Source organism: Rhipicephalus microplus, chromosome 9, assembly GCF_043290135.1.
Source record: "Rhipicephalus microplus isolate Deutch F79 chromosome 9, USDA_Rmic, whole genome shotgun sequence".
NCBI lineage: Eukaryota > Metazoa > Arthropoda > Arachnida > Ixodida > Ixodidae > Rhipicephalus > Rhipicephalus microplus.
Window position 1 is genome coordinate 40,653,660 of NC_134708.1, and position 17,787 is coordinate 40,671,446.

General features: G+C 43.9%; 1 protein-coding gene and 1 long non-coding RNA gene across 2 annotated transcripts; one reads left to right on the forward strand and one right to left on the reverse strand.

Moving 5' to 3' along the window:
* Positions 1-1,462: 1,462 nt before the first annotated feature.
* Positions 1,463-3,052, forward strand: LOC119183195 (uncharacterized). The gene is made up of 2 exons (XM_075873476.1): positions 1,463-2,738; positions 2,791-3,052. Exons 1-2 carry the CDS (start codon positions 1,573-1,575, stop codon positions 2,876-2,878), a joined length of 1,254 nt encoding a protein of 417 aa, XP_075729591.1. The 5' UTR covers positions 1,463-1,572; the 3' UTR covers positions 2,879-3,052.
* Positions 3,053-11,765: 8,713 nt separating this feature from the next.
* On the reverse strand, positions 11,766-15,802 carry LOC142771682 (uncharacterized). Its single transcript, XR_012886060.1, has 2 exons — positions 15,588-15,802; positions 11,766-13,113 (listed from the first exon to the last, which is right to left on the reverse strand). It is a non-coding gene; the product is annotated as an uncharacterized LOC142771682 (long non-coding RNA).
* Positions 15,803-17,787: the final 1,985 nt, after the last annotated feature.

Sequence of the window (17,787 nt, forward strand, 5' to 3'; positions counted from 1 at the left end):
GTATAATGTAGCGCGCATGCGCCGTCACGCTTCGAGAACATCGGCAGCTGACGCGCGCGCATGCGCCGTCGCGCTTCGAAAACATCGGCAGCTGACGCGCGCGCATGCGCCGTTGCGCTTCTCCCCCTTCTAGAACATTCGACAGCTGACAATGCATGCGCCGTCGCGCTGTATATATACTCAAGGTCGGTGCTCGCTCGCTATGTTGCCGCTCGTCGGTTGGTTTGTACGGCGTGTCGACGTCTGAGGTCGCAATGATCGACGTCCCTTCGACCAGCGCCGGCCAAAGTGGCATCTAAAAGCCATCGTGCTCAAAGTTCGTCGCAATAAATAAACACCGCCCTTTCGCATACGTGTCGTACGTGTTCACTCATTTAACGCCCCTCCTACAACCACGTTAACCAATTTAGCCAGCGACCCAAGTAAGTCGCAATTTAACACCCCATTTCAAAACCACGTAAACCAATTTAGCCATCGACCCAAGTAAGTCGCACTTTAACACCCCGTTAACCAATTATATGCTCCGCATCCTCCTCAGTGTTCCCCCGAGGGAAGCTGCGGGCAATTTTTTTAACCTTCTTGGGGCACGCCAAGAGTCTCTGTCAACGCCTCCTGGTAACTACCGAACATCGAAGCCGCGTGATGCGGTAGAAATATTCCTCACGAAAACGTTGGTTGCACGTGCGTGTTGTAGCCGCATGGCTGTTTACGTTTTCTATAAGTTTCATTATTCATGCTCCCCGCATTTTATCACCCTTTGCAATGTGCGAAGGCTGCAACTAGGCTAAAGTGCGTACGACCATAACTGCGCCACCGAATACTGGCGTACAATACAGAACGCCTTTCACATACAGGCTGCGTATTCCTGTGCTTTCCAGTTCTCAAGCGCGCAGTCGCAGCGGGAAAACATCGCCATATAATCGGAATGACAAAACAGGTGGCGTTCTAATATTTCGTTTCCAGTGCAGGTATAGGTGCTTTCGAAGTTGATGTCACCGCTGCTGATCTCGCCTATAGCGTATCGCGGTGATGATGGCGTCCAAGTAGTTCAACAATAACAAGCATGCAAAGTTTGCTTCCAAAAGCAGCCACCCGGTGGACACCGTCTGCTGTTGCGGCATTGTCACGGGAAGTTTTCAGACACGCTATCATCGTTGTCTTTATTCCCTTTCTCACTACGGCGCCTTGCATCGTCGTCATCGTGACAAGTGCGTTTCTTGAAGTACCCGTGCGAGGGCCACCGTGCCTCCTTTCTGGTTGAGGGAATCTCCGTGCTCAGCGAGAAATTTTCCTTCCCTTATCTCCGTTTTTCATCAGCATCTACTTTCCACAAAATCTGCCCTCTTTCATTATCTCCCCTACGGCTCCAGTTTTTCGCGTCTTATACGGCAATCCACCAACCATGTCTCGTGACCACTGCAATCGCTTGGCGGCGCCGGATTCACTAGTATATAGTAATCTTGGTGTTGCAGGCGTTACAGCGTTTCGCGTGGTTTCGCTGAGCATGTCGTGTAATCAGTTCAAGCAACGCCTCTGAATTCCGGAGCTCACTTGCTAACTCGGCGCTGAACGATGGCGCAGAACCCTGCCGCGGTTTGGGAGTACACGCTCACAGGCTTCAACGATTTTCTCGAGCAGAGACGTATTGCCTTCACGGAGCCGATGCCAGCGAGCCGCGTCTGCGGCATCTGCGGCCGCTTGCCTTCCACAACGATGGTATTGCCTTGCGGTGACGTTTTCTGCGAACTGTGCCTTGAAGAAGTGTGCGGCAAAGCTAAATGCCCTTTCGATGAAAGAGTTTTCTCGGAACGCCAACTTGTTCGGCTGCGCTTCGAACTGTCCCACCTCGAGCAGCGACGCGTTGTGTGCATTCTTGCTGGTAGGCAGTGTGCTGCCTTCGACGGCCAGCTGTCCGAGCTGAGGGACCACATGCGTCACTGCCGCAGCATGGACGTGAAGTGTGCCAAGTGCAACCGACCCGTCGTGCGTGATGTGGCGCTGGATCACTATAAACAATGCATCGACGGAAACGCTTGGCGCGTTTCGGTGTATGACTTGCCAGTGCAGAGGGCCGTCGAAGAAATCCGAGTCATGAAAAAAGACCTCGAGAGTTTGCGAGAGCAGGCGTTGGGTGAGCTCGATGACAATGACCCCGATGATCTTGTGAACACTGCCAACGTATTAATTGAAAGAGTCGCCAGCCTTGGTCATTCACTGTCCATGGCACAAGAAAATGCGAGCGCATTCCATCGAGAAACTGCTTCACTTGACTCTTCGAAATCGCCTGCTCCCGGGCCTTACCGTTCCGCATCGAAGCCCGGCGCGTTCATCACTACTTGCGAGTTCAACAGTGTGTACGCTGCACGCAACTTACTGACTCAGGCTAAGAAAGAGCACAAGGCAGTTAGCGAGCCTCACATCCTAAGTGGTTATACCTTTTGTTTGGATGCAAACTTTTTGTTATCAGGTGAAGGCAATGATGGGGTGAGCGTGAGCTTCAGTATGTACCTCAAGTCTGGAGATTGGGATGACTACGTCGAGTGGCCCTTCTCGAAAAAGGTTACGGTGATCATCGCACACCCTAGAGACGTGACCAAGGACGTTCGTCTCCCTTTGCGCGTCGATGGTTCCGATGTTGTAAGGAAACCACGCCCTAATAATTACAACAGCGGACACAAGACGGGGAAGAAGAGCTGGGAGGACATTGAACTTGGTGGCTACATCATAAAAAACACTCTGTATGTGCACGTAGAATTTGAGTAATGTGCAATAACTGTTTCCTGTTTGCAGGTGGCAGCTCGGTCTCACGAGGGAAGTTCATAAATCTGCTGTGGAAGGCTTCCCACATGTTCCAGCACTGCCGAAACAGAAGAGCTAATTTTATCCGTTTTGAAACTATTTTATTTTGCCGAAACTCGTCAAGCAAGAAACCTTGATTGTCATATCGTGTTTTTAATCTTTTGCTGCTGCTCCCATGCGGTTTCACAGCAGTTATGCTACAAAGGATATTCCTGGTGATTTTGTCACTAATAAACGTCATTTTCTTCAGCTAGTATTGTTGCACTTGTTCGTGCCCTATAGTGTTACCCCGTAACCGTGGGACAAGCAAGGGAAAGAATCACGGTCGCATTTTGAAGCAATGGAATAGTTAGAGGCACGTGAGAGTAGATTTAGATAAACAGGAAGCGAAGCACAAAAACAAGGAGGAACTCGGCGATCAGCTACAATTCCAAGGTATTGGTTGTACATGCATATTGCCACTGTTGTGCGATTTATGACACGGTAAACGTATGAAACACTTATGAACTTCAATTGGTTTTTGGAAGCTTTCTCGGCATTCAGGCGATCCATTTTCACCGCATATTTAGTGACTCGCCGTGTACCAAGGCAGCTATACGGGCAATTATATGATACCCTCATTCTTACACCTGCCATTTGTCCTACAGTCATTAAACACGCTGGCGATCGCAGAGCTCTTATAAGCACACTCGACGGTTTAAGTTTCGCCCAGTCTAGATCTCTGAGAATGCACGCCGACAGGTATAGCGCGCAAATCTCGGAGGCAGAGTTCTTCTATACGCTACCTTTAGGTAGCGTATATAGTGAACTGGAACCATCATCTGTTGGTTCTAATTTTGATGATGATGATTCTGATGATGTCGGTTCTGGTTCACTATATCAGCATATATTAACTTCAGAGTCAGTCAGTGCGCCGGGCAGCACGCACGCTGTCTGGCAACAGAGACGAAGATTGCGGAGGGGCTGATATCTGCTCCGACCGTTGCGGCCACCGTATACCGGCCGATCTTACTTTCGCTCATTCCACAACCAATCGGATCAGCAGCCTGGGTGACGTCGCGCTACCAGATGATGTCATACTTTGAATGGACGGTTGAAAATGCGTTTCGTTGAGCCGCAGTGATTTACAGCGATTCCAGTTTTAAAGCGCCGTAATAAATTACAAAACTCCAACAAAGAGCTTTAATGAGTCAGTGAATTACCCTTAAGACTTGGTCAACCAGCCACACATGTCTGCAGAAGATCGTCAGAATCATTTCATGGTCCCTATAAATATCTTTTCCAATCGCTATTTTTGCTGTATGCCGCGTAGCGTGGTTACTGCAAGCACAGTGTTGACCTGATTGAAGAAACTTCATATAATCACATAGTATACGGCAAGATGCCATTTTCTTGGGCACTGTAGGTGAACTCTGCGTGGTAATGGCATCTTTGAAGTCTGCTGAATGTGCAGCCACTGTTCAGTTTTACTTCACAGCGCAACGCCATGTTGCTCTTAGCGCAACTGAACTATGTGTGTTTCTTCAAGCCGATGTACTTTCCGGAAGAGTTGATAAGCATTCTAGTTGGTGTAGATTCATCATGGCAACTTCGCCGCGCGAACTAACGGGACTAAGTAACAAGGTACGCAAGCAAGCGGCGTCTGATATTCGGGTTTAATCGTGTATGAGAAATATACACAAGACGATGGGGAAAGAGGAAAGAGAGGTACAGGGGGCTGGAACAACGTTAGGTCTAGTCATTAAGTGCAGCCAAGAAACGAACTCTCACAATCTGAAAGTGATATCGACAGTGAACTGAAACAAATATCAGTATTCTTCTTTATAAAAAAAACACGCTTCAGCTATCTTCCTTGTCTTCGCGTCATGATGGGCGTTGATTGATTGATTTGTAGGGTTTAACGTCCCAAAACCACCATATGATTATGAGAGACGCCGTAGTGGAGGGCTCCGGAGATTTTGACCACCTGGGGTTCTCTAACGTGCACCCAAATCTGAGCACACGGGCCTACAACATTTCCGCTTCCATCGGAAATGCAGCCGCCACAGCCGGGATTTGATCCCGCGACCTGCGGGTCAGCAGCCGAGTACCTTAGCCACTAGACCACCGTGGCGGGGCCATGATGGGCGTACAAAACAGAGGTGTGTGGTAATTTTGGCACGCAACCACACTTTGCGCACTGCGCAGACAAGCGCAAACTTGGTGCGGACCTCAGCGTCTTGCAGTGCTCTCGCAAGCGCACAATCAGGAAACGTCCAGACTGCCCGATATACACCCTGCTGCAAGACGATAGAATGCAGTAAACCACGATCGCTCGACAATTATAGTAAAACGATTGGCATGACTGACACCGCATCCCGTCTTTGCGGGGCCTACCTTTATTTCACTTTTCATGTCAATCTTTGAACACAACTGCTGCAATTCTCGGTGTCGATGAGAAGAACATTATGTTTACATCTTTTCCAGCACTTTTTTATCCTGCAAGAAACGTTATGTACAAATGGTACATAACGTTTCTTGTAGCTTTCAAACCGCTGCAGCTTTCTTGCAGCATCATTGGAGCATCTTTCGTAAGGCCGTTTCACATGGCACGAAAAGTAGCGATTTTCCGGCTGCCAATTCGCTCGCAGCGAAAAAGAAAAGGGCAGTTCACTCCCACCGCAGCGGTCCACGGCGAGCTTCCAACATGTTGGAAATTTTCGCTCTGATTGCAGCGGCGGGAGCGATGTTTGGTCGGGACCCGTCGAAATAGGGCTGGTACGGCCAAGCCGTCGAAATATAGTCGACGTGTTTGTTTTGGTAATGGCCTGTGCTGTGCATTTTAAAATGAATTCAGACTGGAAAGTGTTCCTAAGTGACAAAACAAGTGGGCTCTTCGTCACCGTTCACGGTAACTTCATGATACCATATAATGCACATATTATTACATTACATTCGTGTCTATCACAATGAGCGGTGGCAAGAACTCGCCGCTCCAGTCGCAGAGCGAAAATCGCGGACCGTTCGCGGTGCATGTGAAACGAAACCGCCATTATCGACGGTTGCGAACAGAGCGATTGGAGCGAACGGAACAATTTTTTTTTTTCGCTGCAATCGCGGCATGTGAAACAGCCTTTTGTCGGCGAGTCCTCTTACACCAGAACATAAGCGGTGAATGCAGCATATAGCAATCTAGTTATTTGTTTTCAAAAAAAAAACAAAGGACATTTTCTGGTAGCTTGAGTTTGCAACAGTTGAATTCAAAAGACTAACCACGATTCCTGGCTTTACGACTAAAAAATGGGGGCATGAATAACTTAAAATCAGCTTCTTTGAACGGGGACAATAACACAGCATAAGTGACTCGAATGAAAGGCCGAAAAAAAAATTGTAGGAGGTGTAACACGCACCCTTTTAACAACCTTTTGCCTTAAAGCGTATAAGGCAACAGCGTGAAAAGCGGCGGTGTCCTGCAACCATTTGCGCAAATATACTGCCACGCGCTGTTAGTCTTGCTTTTGCTGTGATCTGGTTTATAAGCCGCAAACACATAAATCACCCCTCGGCAAAACCTCGCTGCAATGTTTCTAAATCTTCTAGATTCTTTCAGTGTCTTCTTTTCAAGGTTATGCACAAATCCTGCCTACGGCTGCCACATTACAATGGATAATAAAAATTATATCTCGGGTTTGACGTCCGAAAACCACTCTATGATTATTAGAGACACCGTATAGTGAAGGGCTCCGTAAATTTCGACGAGCTGGGGATCTTTCGCTTGTGCCGAAATCCGAGTACACGGGCCTCAAACATTTTCGCCTTCATCGAAGATGAAGCATGTCGGGATCGCTTTCTACGACCCGCACTTCGATGGAGGAGAAGAGCTAGATGAAACTGTACTTACACAGTAAATTTTTTTACACCCTTAAGGGTGTAAACTGGCTTGTCGCCAGAGGAACACCCTATGGGTGTTTTCAGATACACCCTACTTAGAAGGGTGTTGAACACCCTAACATTTTGCTGAACACCCTTCGTGTAGGGTGTTCAGCTAACACCCTTTAAGAGGGTGTTGAAAGGGTGTGCGACCTTCCAGTAACGCGTTATTCAAAGGTCGCAGGTTCGGTTCCTGTCCATGGCAAGTTATCTTTTCACCCACATTTCTTCACATTTACATTACAATTCGGTCTAATAACTTCCCCTATACTTTCCTTGGCAATATTGTCTGTTTGATCTCATTATATATATATATATATATATATATATAGATTAATGAGATCTAACAGACAGTAATGCCAAGGAATGTACAGGGGAAGTTATTAGAACCTATAGAATGTAAATAAGAAAAAAGAATAAAGAAAAGTGGATGAAAAAATGTGTGTGTGTGTGTGTGTGTGTATAAGCAAGCTTACTGAAATGCAACGATATTCCTCAAAGCCTTCTTTGTAAAGCCGACTATAGAAATTTAGACTGCCTTCTATAGTTATACAATTAAATACAAATATTTAGTGTTAAATAGCATAAACATCTGGGGTATATCAATTGGTGGCTCAGTGAGTCGATACAGCAAAGGTGCTTGGTATGCATACGTTTGTGTAGACACACGAACACATTATATTAAAAAAACATTATTACCCGTAACAGTGCACACTTCCCATGCAGGATGCAGACATATACATATTTCAGCAACTTAATTTGCAGTTACACTTGGTATCGCGAAACCATGCGAGTTCAGCCTCACCTAGTTCATTTCAAACTTTCTGATTATACAAAAATAACAGAGCTGCTTTGGCAGACATCGTTTCCACTTATTGATAAATATCTTTTCCCACTTCCTAAAAGTAGACATATATTGGCGTAAGATAAATGTCAAGTACATGTACCACAACACAGGTTTTCTCTCAACTGAAAGCAAACACAGTTATTATGATATTTCATACATACTACAGTTAGAGCATTTTACCGCCAATATTCGAACAGGTAAGGTGAGTGGCTGAAGAAAAATGATTAACAGATCAGCCCGCACCCCATGAAGCTTCACCACATATTAAAATTGCAAGTTTTATTTTTCAGCATCTTTCTAGGTAATAGAGACAGCATCCATTTCTCAAAAACACACTCTTCATAACAAAATCAAAATGAGAGCCGACAGGTGGAAATGCCTCAGATAGGCTGACCAAAGTTTCGATAGGAGAACCTATCTTCGTCAAAGGTGCCTAGCCTTCTCATCCTTGGCATATTAGTTTCAAGGGGGTTAGTAAAGACGTCATCTCCTGGTGGTGGCATGTGTCCCTGTTCGCAATCGTAGCCTGAAAAAAAAAAACAATAAAGCAGAGGAGTGCAGTCCTTGCTTCATTTCAAGTTGGGTGGTAGTGATTCAGAATGTTCTCAGAGGGTGGAGAAAAAAAAAAGAAAAAAAAGGAAACACCCAAAGTAGGAGCAGTGTGCTGCCAATGGGTGGCCGCTACAGACACGAAAAAAGCAAAGAGCTTGAAAGTTCGAAGCCAGCAGACAGTCCCCGCGTTTGGCCATCACGAAGGGTTGCTGAGGATAGATATTGGCCTATGCTGTTCTCGAACATCTATGAATGGGACTCATAAAAAAGAGGTTACAAAAAGGCGCAAGAGAGAAGCAGGTGGCTACTTTTAAATGCCAAGATTTCAAAGGTAAGCGACACCAGATGTGTTTGGAAGACCACGTGTTTATTGGGGAAGGTCATTGGTTAAAATATGCTTTCACTATCCCCATAGGTGTCCCGCTCAACAGAATTGCCTCAAGAATTTGGCGGCATGTTGGCAGAGAAATAGGCAAGTTCGGAATGCAAAGGGAATAAGCAACTACAAGAGAAACACAAAAGAAAAGAAAAAATGAAAAAAAAAAGGCGGATTGGTGGTAGGCGACACGCTAGCGTTAACAAACGAGGAAAGGAAAAAGAGACGCAGAGAAATTTGTGGCTTGGCAATGACTTAATGGTGCACAGTAGGAGTGCTTTTGAAGCGACAAAAGAGGAAAGAAAGCTGTGGTTGAAAGGTTTTGGAAAATAAAAACTTCGTAGTTGTGTGTATATAGACACATGTATATCTATAATTAATGTTTTAAAAATTTAGAGTGAATATTATTATTACAATATGTAGGTTAGGAGTGATTCCATGTAATACCAGTTGTGTCTATTTTAAGGTTGAACGTTTTTAGTCCCTAAATATGGCCGCAATTATGCAATGGCTTTCAGCGATTCCAAATTACCACGTGCAACATTGATTCCTGATGGGTGTAGGGACATAAGTTTGTGTATAAATTATGATTTCATGTATTTATTCTCTCGTGGTGACCGGCAATTATTTTGTAGAACATAAAGCTTTGCTTTTTAGAAAGTGTGGTCCTGTTGGTAGAAGTGACCGGCTACTACTTTCGGTTAATTGTGCTTTGTGTCTGCACGGTGGCCGTTCAGTCTTACGTGAATTGGCGGCCCACTTTCGCCTATATATTGTTTTCTACAACTGGCACACTCAGAAAAGTATATTAGGTTGTATAAAAGTGCAGGTGAAGCTCTATGTGACCTTGTGAATGTAGTCAGATGCTGTGCTTTTTATGTTGGTAGCTGGCTGTATATATTTGCAGGGTGAGCACTAGGGCCGGCCACAGGGATCAGACGTCCTAGTCTAAGTTTGCATGAACAAGCATGTCTTTAAGTTAGCGTTGCAAATGCCACGTGCCACGCATTCCTATTCCCGCAAAACTTAAAGCAAACACTAGGACGTCTGGTCCCTGTGGCCGGCCCAGATGCTCCACCAGTAAAAATATATAGCTGGCTAACAACTTAAAAAGCACAGAATTTGACTACATTCACAAGGTCCCATCGATCTTCATCTGCACTTCGAACAACCTAATATACTGTCTTAAGTGCGCCACCTGCAGACAATATATAGGCAAAACTGGGCAGCCAATTCACGTAAGACTGAACGGCCACTGTGCAGACACAAAACACAATTTACCAAAAGCAGTAGCCAGTCACTTCAACCAACAGGGCCACAATTTCGACCAAGCAAAGCTTTATGTTCTACAAATTTCTGCTCACCATGAGAGAGGAAATACATGGAATGATAATTGATACACAAATGTAAGCCCCTACACCGATCACGAATCAATGTAGCACGTCGCCATTCGGAATCGCTGAAAGCCATAGCATAATTACGACAGCATTTAGAAATTAGAAAGGTTCAACCTTCAAATAGACATAACCGGTATTACATGGAATTGCTCCTAGATTACAAGTTGTACTATTGATGTTCTCTCAAAAATTTTTTAAATTATAAATATAGATATACATGTGTCTATATACACACAACTACGAAGTTTTTATTTGCCAGAACTTTTCAACTACAGCTTTCTTTCTTCTTTTGTCGCTTCAAAAAAAACTAGTACCGTGCACCATTAAGTCATTGCCAAGCCACAAATTTCTCTGCGGCTTTTTTCCTTTCCTCGTCTGTTAACGCTAGCGTGTCATCTACCTCCAACCCGCCTTTTTAAATTTTTTCCTTTCTTTCTGCGTTTCTCTCGTTAATGCTTATTTCCTTTGCATTCTGAATTTCTCTCTTTCTCTGCCAACATGCCGCCAAATTCTTGAGGCAATTCTAATGAGCGGGCCACCTACGGAGATAGTGAAAGCATATTTTAACCAATGACTTTCCCTATTAAACACATTCTCTTCCGAACACATCTGGTGTCGCTTACCTTTGAAATCTTAGCATTTAAAGGTAGCCGCCTGCTTCTCTCTCGCGCCTTTTCGTAACCGCTTTCTTACGAGTCCCATTCATAGATGTTCGAAAACAGCATAGGCCTTTATCGTTGGCAACCCTTTGTGATGGCCAAACGCGGGGACTGTCTGCTGGCTTCGAACTTTCAAGCTCTTTGCTTTTTTCGCGTCTGTAGCGGCAGCACACCGCTCCTACTTTGCGTGTTTCCTCTTTTTTGCTTCCATTTTTTTCTCTACCCTCCGAGAACATTGTCAATTGCTACCAGTCAACTTGAAATTAAGTGAGGGCTGCACTTGTTTGCTTTCTAGTTTTTTTTTTTCTTTTCCGGGGGCAATTGCCAACAAAGACACGCACCACCACCAGGAGATGACGTCCCTACTAACCCCCTTAAAGCTAACATGCCAAGGATGAGAAGAAAAGGCACTTTTGACGAACATAAGTCCTCCTATCGAAACATCAGCCAGCCTATCTGAGGAACTTCCACTGTTCACCCAGACTATCCCACTCTTCACAACAGTTTTTTCTGATCCTAAGGCAGTTTTCAAGGCATTCGAAACACTATGGGCTGTTTATATAAGCTCTGCACACACAATTTAGCCATCTGATGTACAATGTGCAAAGTATATTAGAGTGACTTGTTGGGCTTTACACTCTTACAGAGTATAAAAGAAGGAAAATTCGTAAGTTCATATCTAACTCAGAATACATGCAACAATCATTACTTCTTGCAAAAGATAAGGAATGTAATAAGCACCAGCACACAATTCGCAGAGCTGCTCAGAAATGCATCTTGATAAAATAGTTAAATATTGCAGTAAATTATGAATGCAAAACACAACACCAGTGCACTAGTAGAGATGCCTGGTTGGCACCAAACTGCTGTACTTAAGATGACACATGGAAGCAAGACCACAGCCCACAACTAATATACGCTTCAAGTAACCCTTGACTGCTAAACTGAAGGCCACAAAATCAAACCATGGCTGTGGTGGCTGCAATTTCGATTAAGGAGGAAATGCATGACACCTGTCTGCTTAGACATGGATGCATTTAAAGAACCCCAGGTGGTCAAAATATCTGAAACCCTCTACTCCAGTGTCCCTGATAATTATATCGTGGTTTTAACACGTTAACCTCGGTAAATATTATTCTCATCACACTTGACATGAAATAAAGCAAGCAGATATTACTATGTAGTTGAAAAAATTCACCATTCAACCCCCCGATCCAAGGACTCACGTTACAATATTCTAGTATGCCTTCTATCAGTTATCATTAACAATGTTAAACATGAGTATGTATCACTGTAATATATCCGACATGGTTTGGTATTGGCAAAGTTAGGTACGATGAAGTATGACGGTGGGAAAACACTTGATTGTACTTATGAATTGAACTTCCCAAAGGCAATGAAATAACTACAGTGACAAAAATATATTAAAATAGAATATTCAGTGAAGGTTACACTGAAGATAAAATCATTAATGTGCTACTTTTTATCACAACACAAAAAGTGTTTTTAAATGGCCGATTGCACATAAGGCATCAATTAACATCACATGCAAGTCTGGCGAGCAACACACTCAGTAGATCTTGGAAAAAACAAAATATCCAATAAAGAGCTCAGTAAGCAGCACTGACACATTCTTAAATGCACTGCCTAGTTACATTGAATTTTAGCCTTAAGAACAGAAAAACACCTTGGCAGATTGTGTCCAGGGGGACACAAAGTAATAAAATAATGCTGTCATCTGGCCTATCAACCAAAAATATTGAAATTTTAGTAACGCAAATAAGCAGGTATGTTTGCATTAAAAAGTTGGAGGCAGTCGTGTTTCTACACAGTCCCACTTGGAAAACTTTTTTGATTATTTTTATGCTCCTAGATATCCCGTTTGAAAGTTTAATTTTGCTTTTCATGATTACGCATGCAAGGCAGTGAGGTTCAGCAAAATATCACTCCATAGCGGAACGAGCAGTCGGTTCTTGCTATCGCCAGCGAAGAGCAAGAGTAACCATTTTAATGTTTGCCCATGCCTTCCACCGACGGTCAGATTAAATGCATGAAATCAGAGTCTGTGCTAGTGCTCACTGTCCTGTACACATAATAATGCAAGCCGTAACTAAATTTCTAGCAGGATATCTGAGCACAGGCATGCTAGAATTCTTACAAGTGATAATATGTAGAAATGTGACTGGCTCAAATATTTAACACATACATGATCTCCTGCTGTGGTCACTATTAAGTTGATTAATAAAACTTAATGGCACCGCTGACAGCGATAATTATTGTCTCACATTACATCCTCCTGGATACATAGCTATCAGCAGAGGTGGCTTTACATACATAACTTACAGTGCTGACTTCTCTTTTAAGGAAAAACAAAAGGGTTAACATTGAACACCCTGAACCTTTGTGCTCCTTAAATACAGCTACCAGGTGGCTTTCTGCAGCTCGCTTTTCAGAAGAAACAGAAGCCATGCGCCACTGATGTGCACCAGCAGTCAAATTTTCCACGAGCCAGCCTTGATGATGGGCTAGTCCAGAAGTCTCCCACACTCTCTTCCTACGACGAGCATGTATAGACTGCGAGAGAAACAAAAAACAATTTACTGATGTGTCTGTTAGCGAAGCAGAATTTGAAACTCAATTTAGAATGATCTGGAACGTTGTGTTTTAAAAGAGTAGGATGTACGAAAACTAGACATGCTACAACAAAAACATCCTCAATGTTTCTGGCGAACATAGCTGCAACCTTACGAAAGAATATGCATTTTTCACATGACAGATGTGTCTCAAAACATACTTGAATAGCGCTCTGGCATAGTGCGTATAGATGCCAATTCATTAATAGGGCAGCGCGTTCATGACCGTATGCGCTTTGATCAAGTATCCATTGGAGGTAACACATAAAGTTATATTACGAATTTTAGTTTGAACACAACTAATGTAACTTTCTTTCGGCTGCCTACATTAGGACGATTATGCCGATAACATATAAAATCGGTTTCACTAAATTACTACTGTCAACTGCTAAATTATGGCTGTTAATTCAATGATTCCAGGTGGCTAAAAAGGCAGTGCCCCTCACTCATCCCTAACATACCCCTCATTACAGGCTGTCTAATAAATAATGGGAAAGAATGTGGAAATGCTAATACAACGCACCCATCTTGAGCTAAATACCATCCCAATAAAGCATGCAAGCTTCTGCAACGATCTCTCGTAACAAGAATACTGGAAGGCATGGGTCACGATTTAGCAATACACAATAAACGTTTGACGAGACTGATTTCTGAAGTTGTGTAATTGCGTCAATGCCAACAGCTTGGAAACATGCAGTCTATATTCACGATTGTCAGATGAACATACTGTCCAATTTTCCATTTTCACAGCAACACGTGCATGCCTTATGTATGCATACTATGATGTATAACATTATTGCAAGTTTTGAGCGTTAAATGATATATTCGTTTCTCCAAACACCACAGATCCCTTCTATAAGTGTAGCACATGCCTATAGAATTTACTGAAGCTTGTCATCTGATGTGAAGACAAAACAACATGCTGACCCTAATTGAAAGCATGACGTTTTGCCCCCCCCCCCACACACACAAAAGCCCTATTCACAAGTGACAAAGACTGTGCTTTTTTTCGTGGCCAGTGTGTGGTTTTTTCAATGTTTTCATGTGTGTTTCTGACCAGATCAGCATAAGCTTGTAATTTGTTATTAAATGCCATTGGAGGTGATGGTCTAAACTGTTCTTACTGTTCGTACAAGTAAAATTGCTTAGCCCCGCCGCGGTGGTCTAGTGACTAAGGTACTCGGCTGCTAACCCGCAGGTCGCGGGTTCGAATCCCGGCTGCGGCGGCTGCATTTCCGATGGAGGCGGAGATGTTGTAGGCCCGTGTGCTCAGATTTGGGTGCACGTTAAAGAACCCCAGGTGGTCGAAATTTCCGGAGCCCTCCACTACGGCGTCTCTCATAATCATATGGTGGTTTTGGGACGTTAAACCCCACATATCAATCAGTAAAATTGCTTAACAAAGTTTGAACACAAAGTTTGGGCGAGGCACATACAATATTTAATAAACCACCACAAAATAATGAAATCTAAGCATGTCGAAAACAAGCTGAATAAAATAAAATGTGCTCTACCGCATGAACTACTGATCGAATTAGGGCTCGCACAGTTAAGCTACAGTTATTCGTGCCCAATAAGCCATGAAAATTTTGTTCGGAAATACAGTTCAAGTTTAACGAACGGCTCGAAATTCATGGGTTTCGAACGCATCAGACAACCTATGTTGCGAATGTATAACGTAAGCTCCGATTTGACTAAACGGGCTGCATAAACACCTAAGCGCACATACGTGCAAGCCTTGCGAGCCGTACTTAAGACGAGGCAGCATGCTGCACGCGAACTCGAATAACACGGTAGTTCAAAGATGCGTGCCGGCGTGCATGCATACACCGGCATACGTACGGCTACCCGCAGCAATTTCTGATAGCAGTTTAAAAAAAGGGCGTACAACATATGAAACTTTTCAAACTGCTTTGGACGTACAACATATGAACCCGTTGACTCCTGTAGCACACAATATGAACAGGCATGCAAAAAAAAAAAAATCCTCAAGTTAAGAGATCCAAACATACGTGCCCTAGGCGTAATCAACGCTTACAGCTAACAAACGCCGTCTTCGCCCAACAATTATTTAACCAAAATATTGGTCCATCGCGAGCAGGGCTCCCTGCCAACACCACTGCCGACAGAGGCGAGCGCCGTCACAACTCGCACAAACCTGCCGCCAAATTCCCACTGCGCAGGCACGCGCCATGTGCTTCACACACCGAAGCATGCTTGAATCGAAAGAAAAAGCTCGCCCACGCTTGACTTCCCCCCAAAACGCCTTCATCCTGATGAAACGACACACACAAACAGGTTCGCTACGTTAAAGAACTTCACTTATCGCCCACATGTAACGAAAAAACGTAGCGTGGCGTCGTTATCACGCTCTCGGTGTTGACAAAGCGCCGACAGCAGGAATGTGGTACGTACCTGGGGAGTGTTCCAAAATGCGACGCCACACGTCCTCGCTTGAGTAGAGTTCATCTTCGTAATAGGCAGCACCGGTAGAACACAAAACACGAACGCAGCGCGCAAGCACACCTCAAAAAAACGAGAAAAAACGATGCAGAACCGACAAGCTGCAGGCCCGACCAGCACGCCCAAACATGTATTACAGCTCCGGTTACAGCTCCGCAGACGTACAATGGCGCAATAAAATGCTTTAGTAATGCGTTTAAGTATGAAAAGTGAACGGAAATATGTATGACTTAAAAACGAAGGAAGCAAAATAATTTTATCTTTACAAAAAAACAAAGTTGACGTAAGACTTTAGCGCGCGCGCGCGAAGTTTGAAACGCTTGCAGGTACAATGCATTTTTAACAAATGAACAACAGCGGTAATAATCACCTAAAACACTCATGTTCTTGAATTCGAAATGTACTATTGTTGACGCACACATTTACACACAAAATTTTATTGCAATGATTGATGGTGCCTATGCATAGGCGTGCCCACCACGGGGGAAGGGGGGCGGGGGCGGCCCTTGGTCACTTAGGGGGCAATGTAAATCCCTATAGGTACATAGAGAAATAGAGAGGTGGCACTGTAACTCGACGTAAGTTTTTTTACTCGACGGGGGTTGCAGTGCCCCCTGCTGATCACCTCATACACCCCCCCCCCCCCCGATGGGATGTCAAACAGAGTAGATAGCAAATACAAATTTTACGAAGTGGGTCGCAGTGTCCCACAACACACACACATATATATATATATATATATATATATATATATATATATATATATATATATATATATATATATATATATATATATATATATATATATATATATATATATATATATATATGTATAGATAGATAGATAGATAGATAGATCTATCTATCTATCTATCTATGTGTGTGTGTGTGTGTGTGTGTGTGTGTGTGTGTGTGTGTGTGTGTGTGTGTGTGTGTGTGTGTGTGTGTGAGTGAGTGCGGGGGCGAGAGGCGTGTCTCTCCCCCCTCTCGTACCCTTCTCCCCTTCGCTTCGCAAAGGCGCTGTGTGCACTGACCGCGCCATTCTCTGACCTTTATTTCTTCACCTAAAGAACCACTTCCCGTGCTCCCGCATTGTTGCAGAAGGTAGTGCATTGTTTTCTTTTTCGACGAAGCACGTCTCGTCTTCGATAATCTTGTGAAAACAACTTGCACTCGAACGGCTTTTGACCGAGCAAGGGTTTTTTGTAATAAATTCAAGCTTTTTTTCTCAATTGCTTGTACACATGAATATGTGCTGTCCGTAGATCGTGACAGTAGCCCATTAATTTATTCACATATAATGTGGACAATATAAAGCGGCAAAGCATGTCGAATCATACAGTGCGAGGAGAAGTTAGTCTCTTTTACATTTTCTCAATTATTCTTAGTGTTCTGTAAAATTTGTCAATGCCTCAATCAATTCCTTGATTTTTTTCATCCCTACGACATTGTTATCTTATAGGAAAGGCATGCATTCCTTGCGCTATGCGTGGTATTTTATTTGCAAGCATGGATGCAGCTCGATTCTTGCACGTGCACTCCAGCGCCGGTGGTCTGGTGCTTATGGTGCTGAACTGTTGACCCGCAAGTCGCAGGATCGAATCCCGGCAGTTCACGGCGGCCACATTTTTAATGGACGAGAAAGAGTGCGAGACCTGTGTAGTTAGACTTGGGTGCACCTTAAGTAACCCCAGGTGGTTCAAAATTTCGGAGCCATTCGGTACAGCGTCTCTAGTGATTATATGACAACTTTGGGGCGTTACACGGAACAATTTTTATTCCAACAATTATATAGGTGTACACCCTTCTGTTCTTCAACACCCTCACGAACGGCATAATAACACCCTTTTGCCAGTTACACCCTTCACTGAGGGTGTACCAGCAAAGAAAAGGGTGTTACATTTAATCAAAAAGGGTGTAAATCTGCAAAACACCCTTTTTACACCCATAAGGGTGTGAAAAATTTTACTGTGTAGATGTGGGTGTATGTTAAGGAACACAGATGGTGGAAACACTTTCCAGAGCCTTACTGCGTGCCCTATAGGTATACGGTGACTTTTCAACGTAAATTCCCGTCAATTCCTCATTATATTATTATTACGCGCAGCACGCGATTATACCCTACTTCTTTAGAAACCTTAGTCATCTTTAA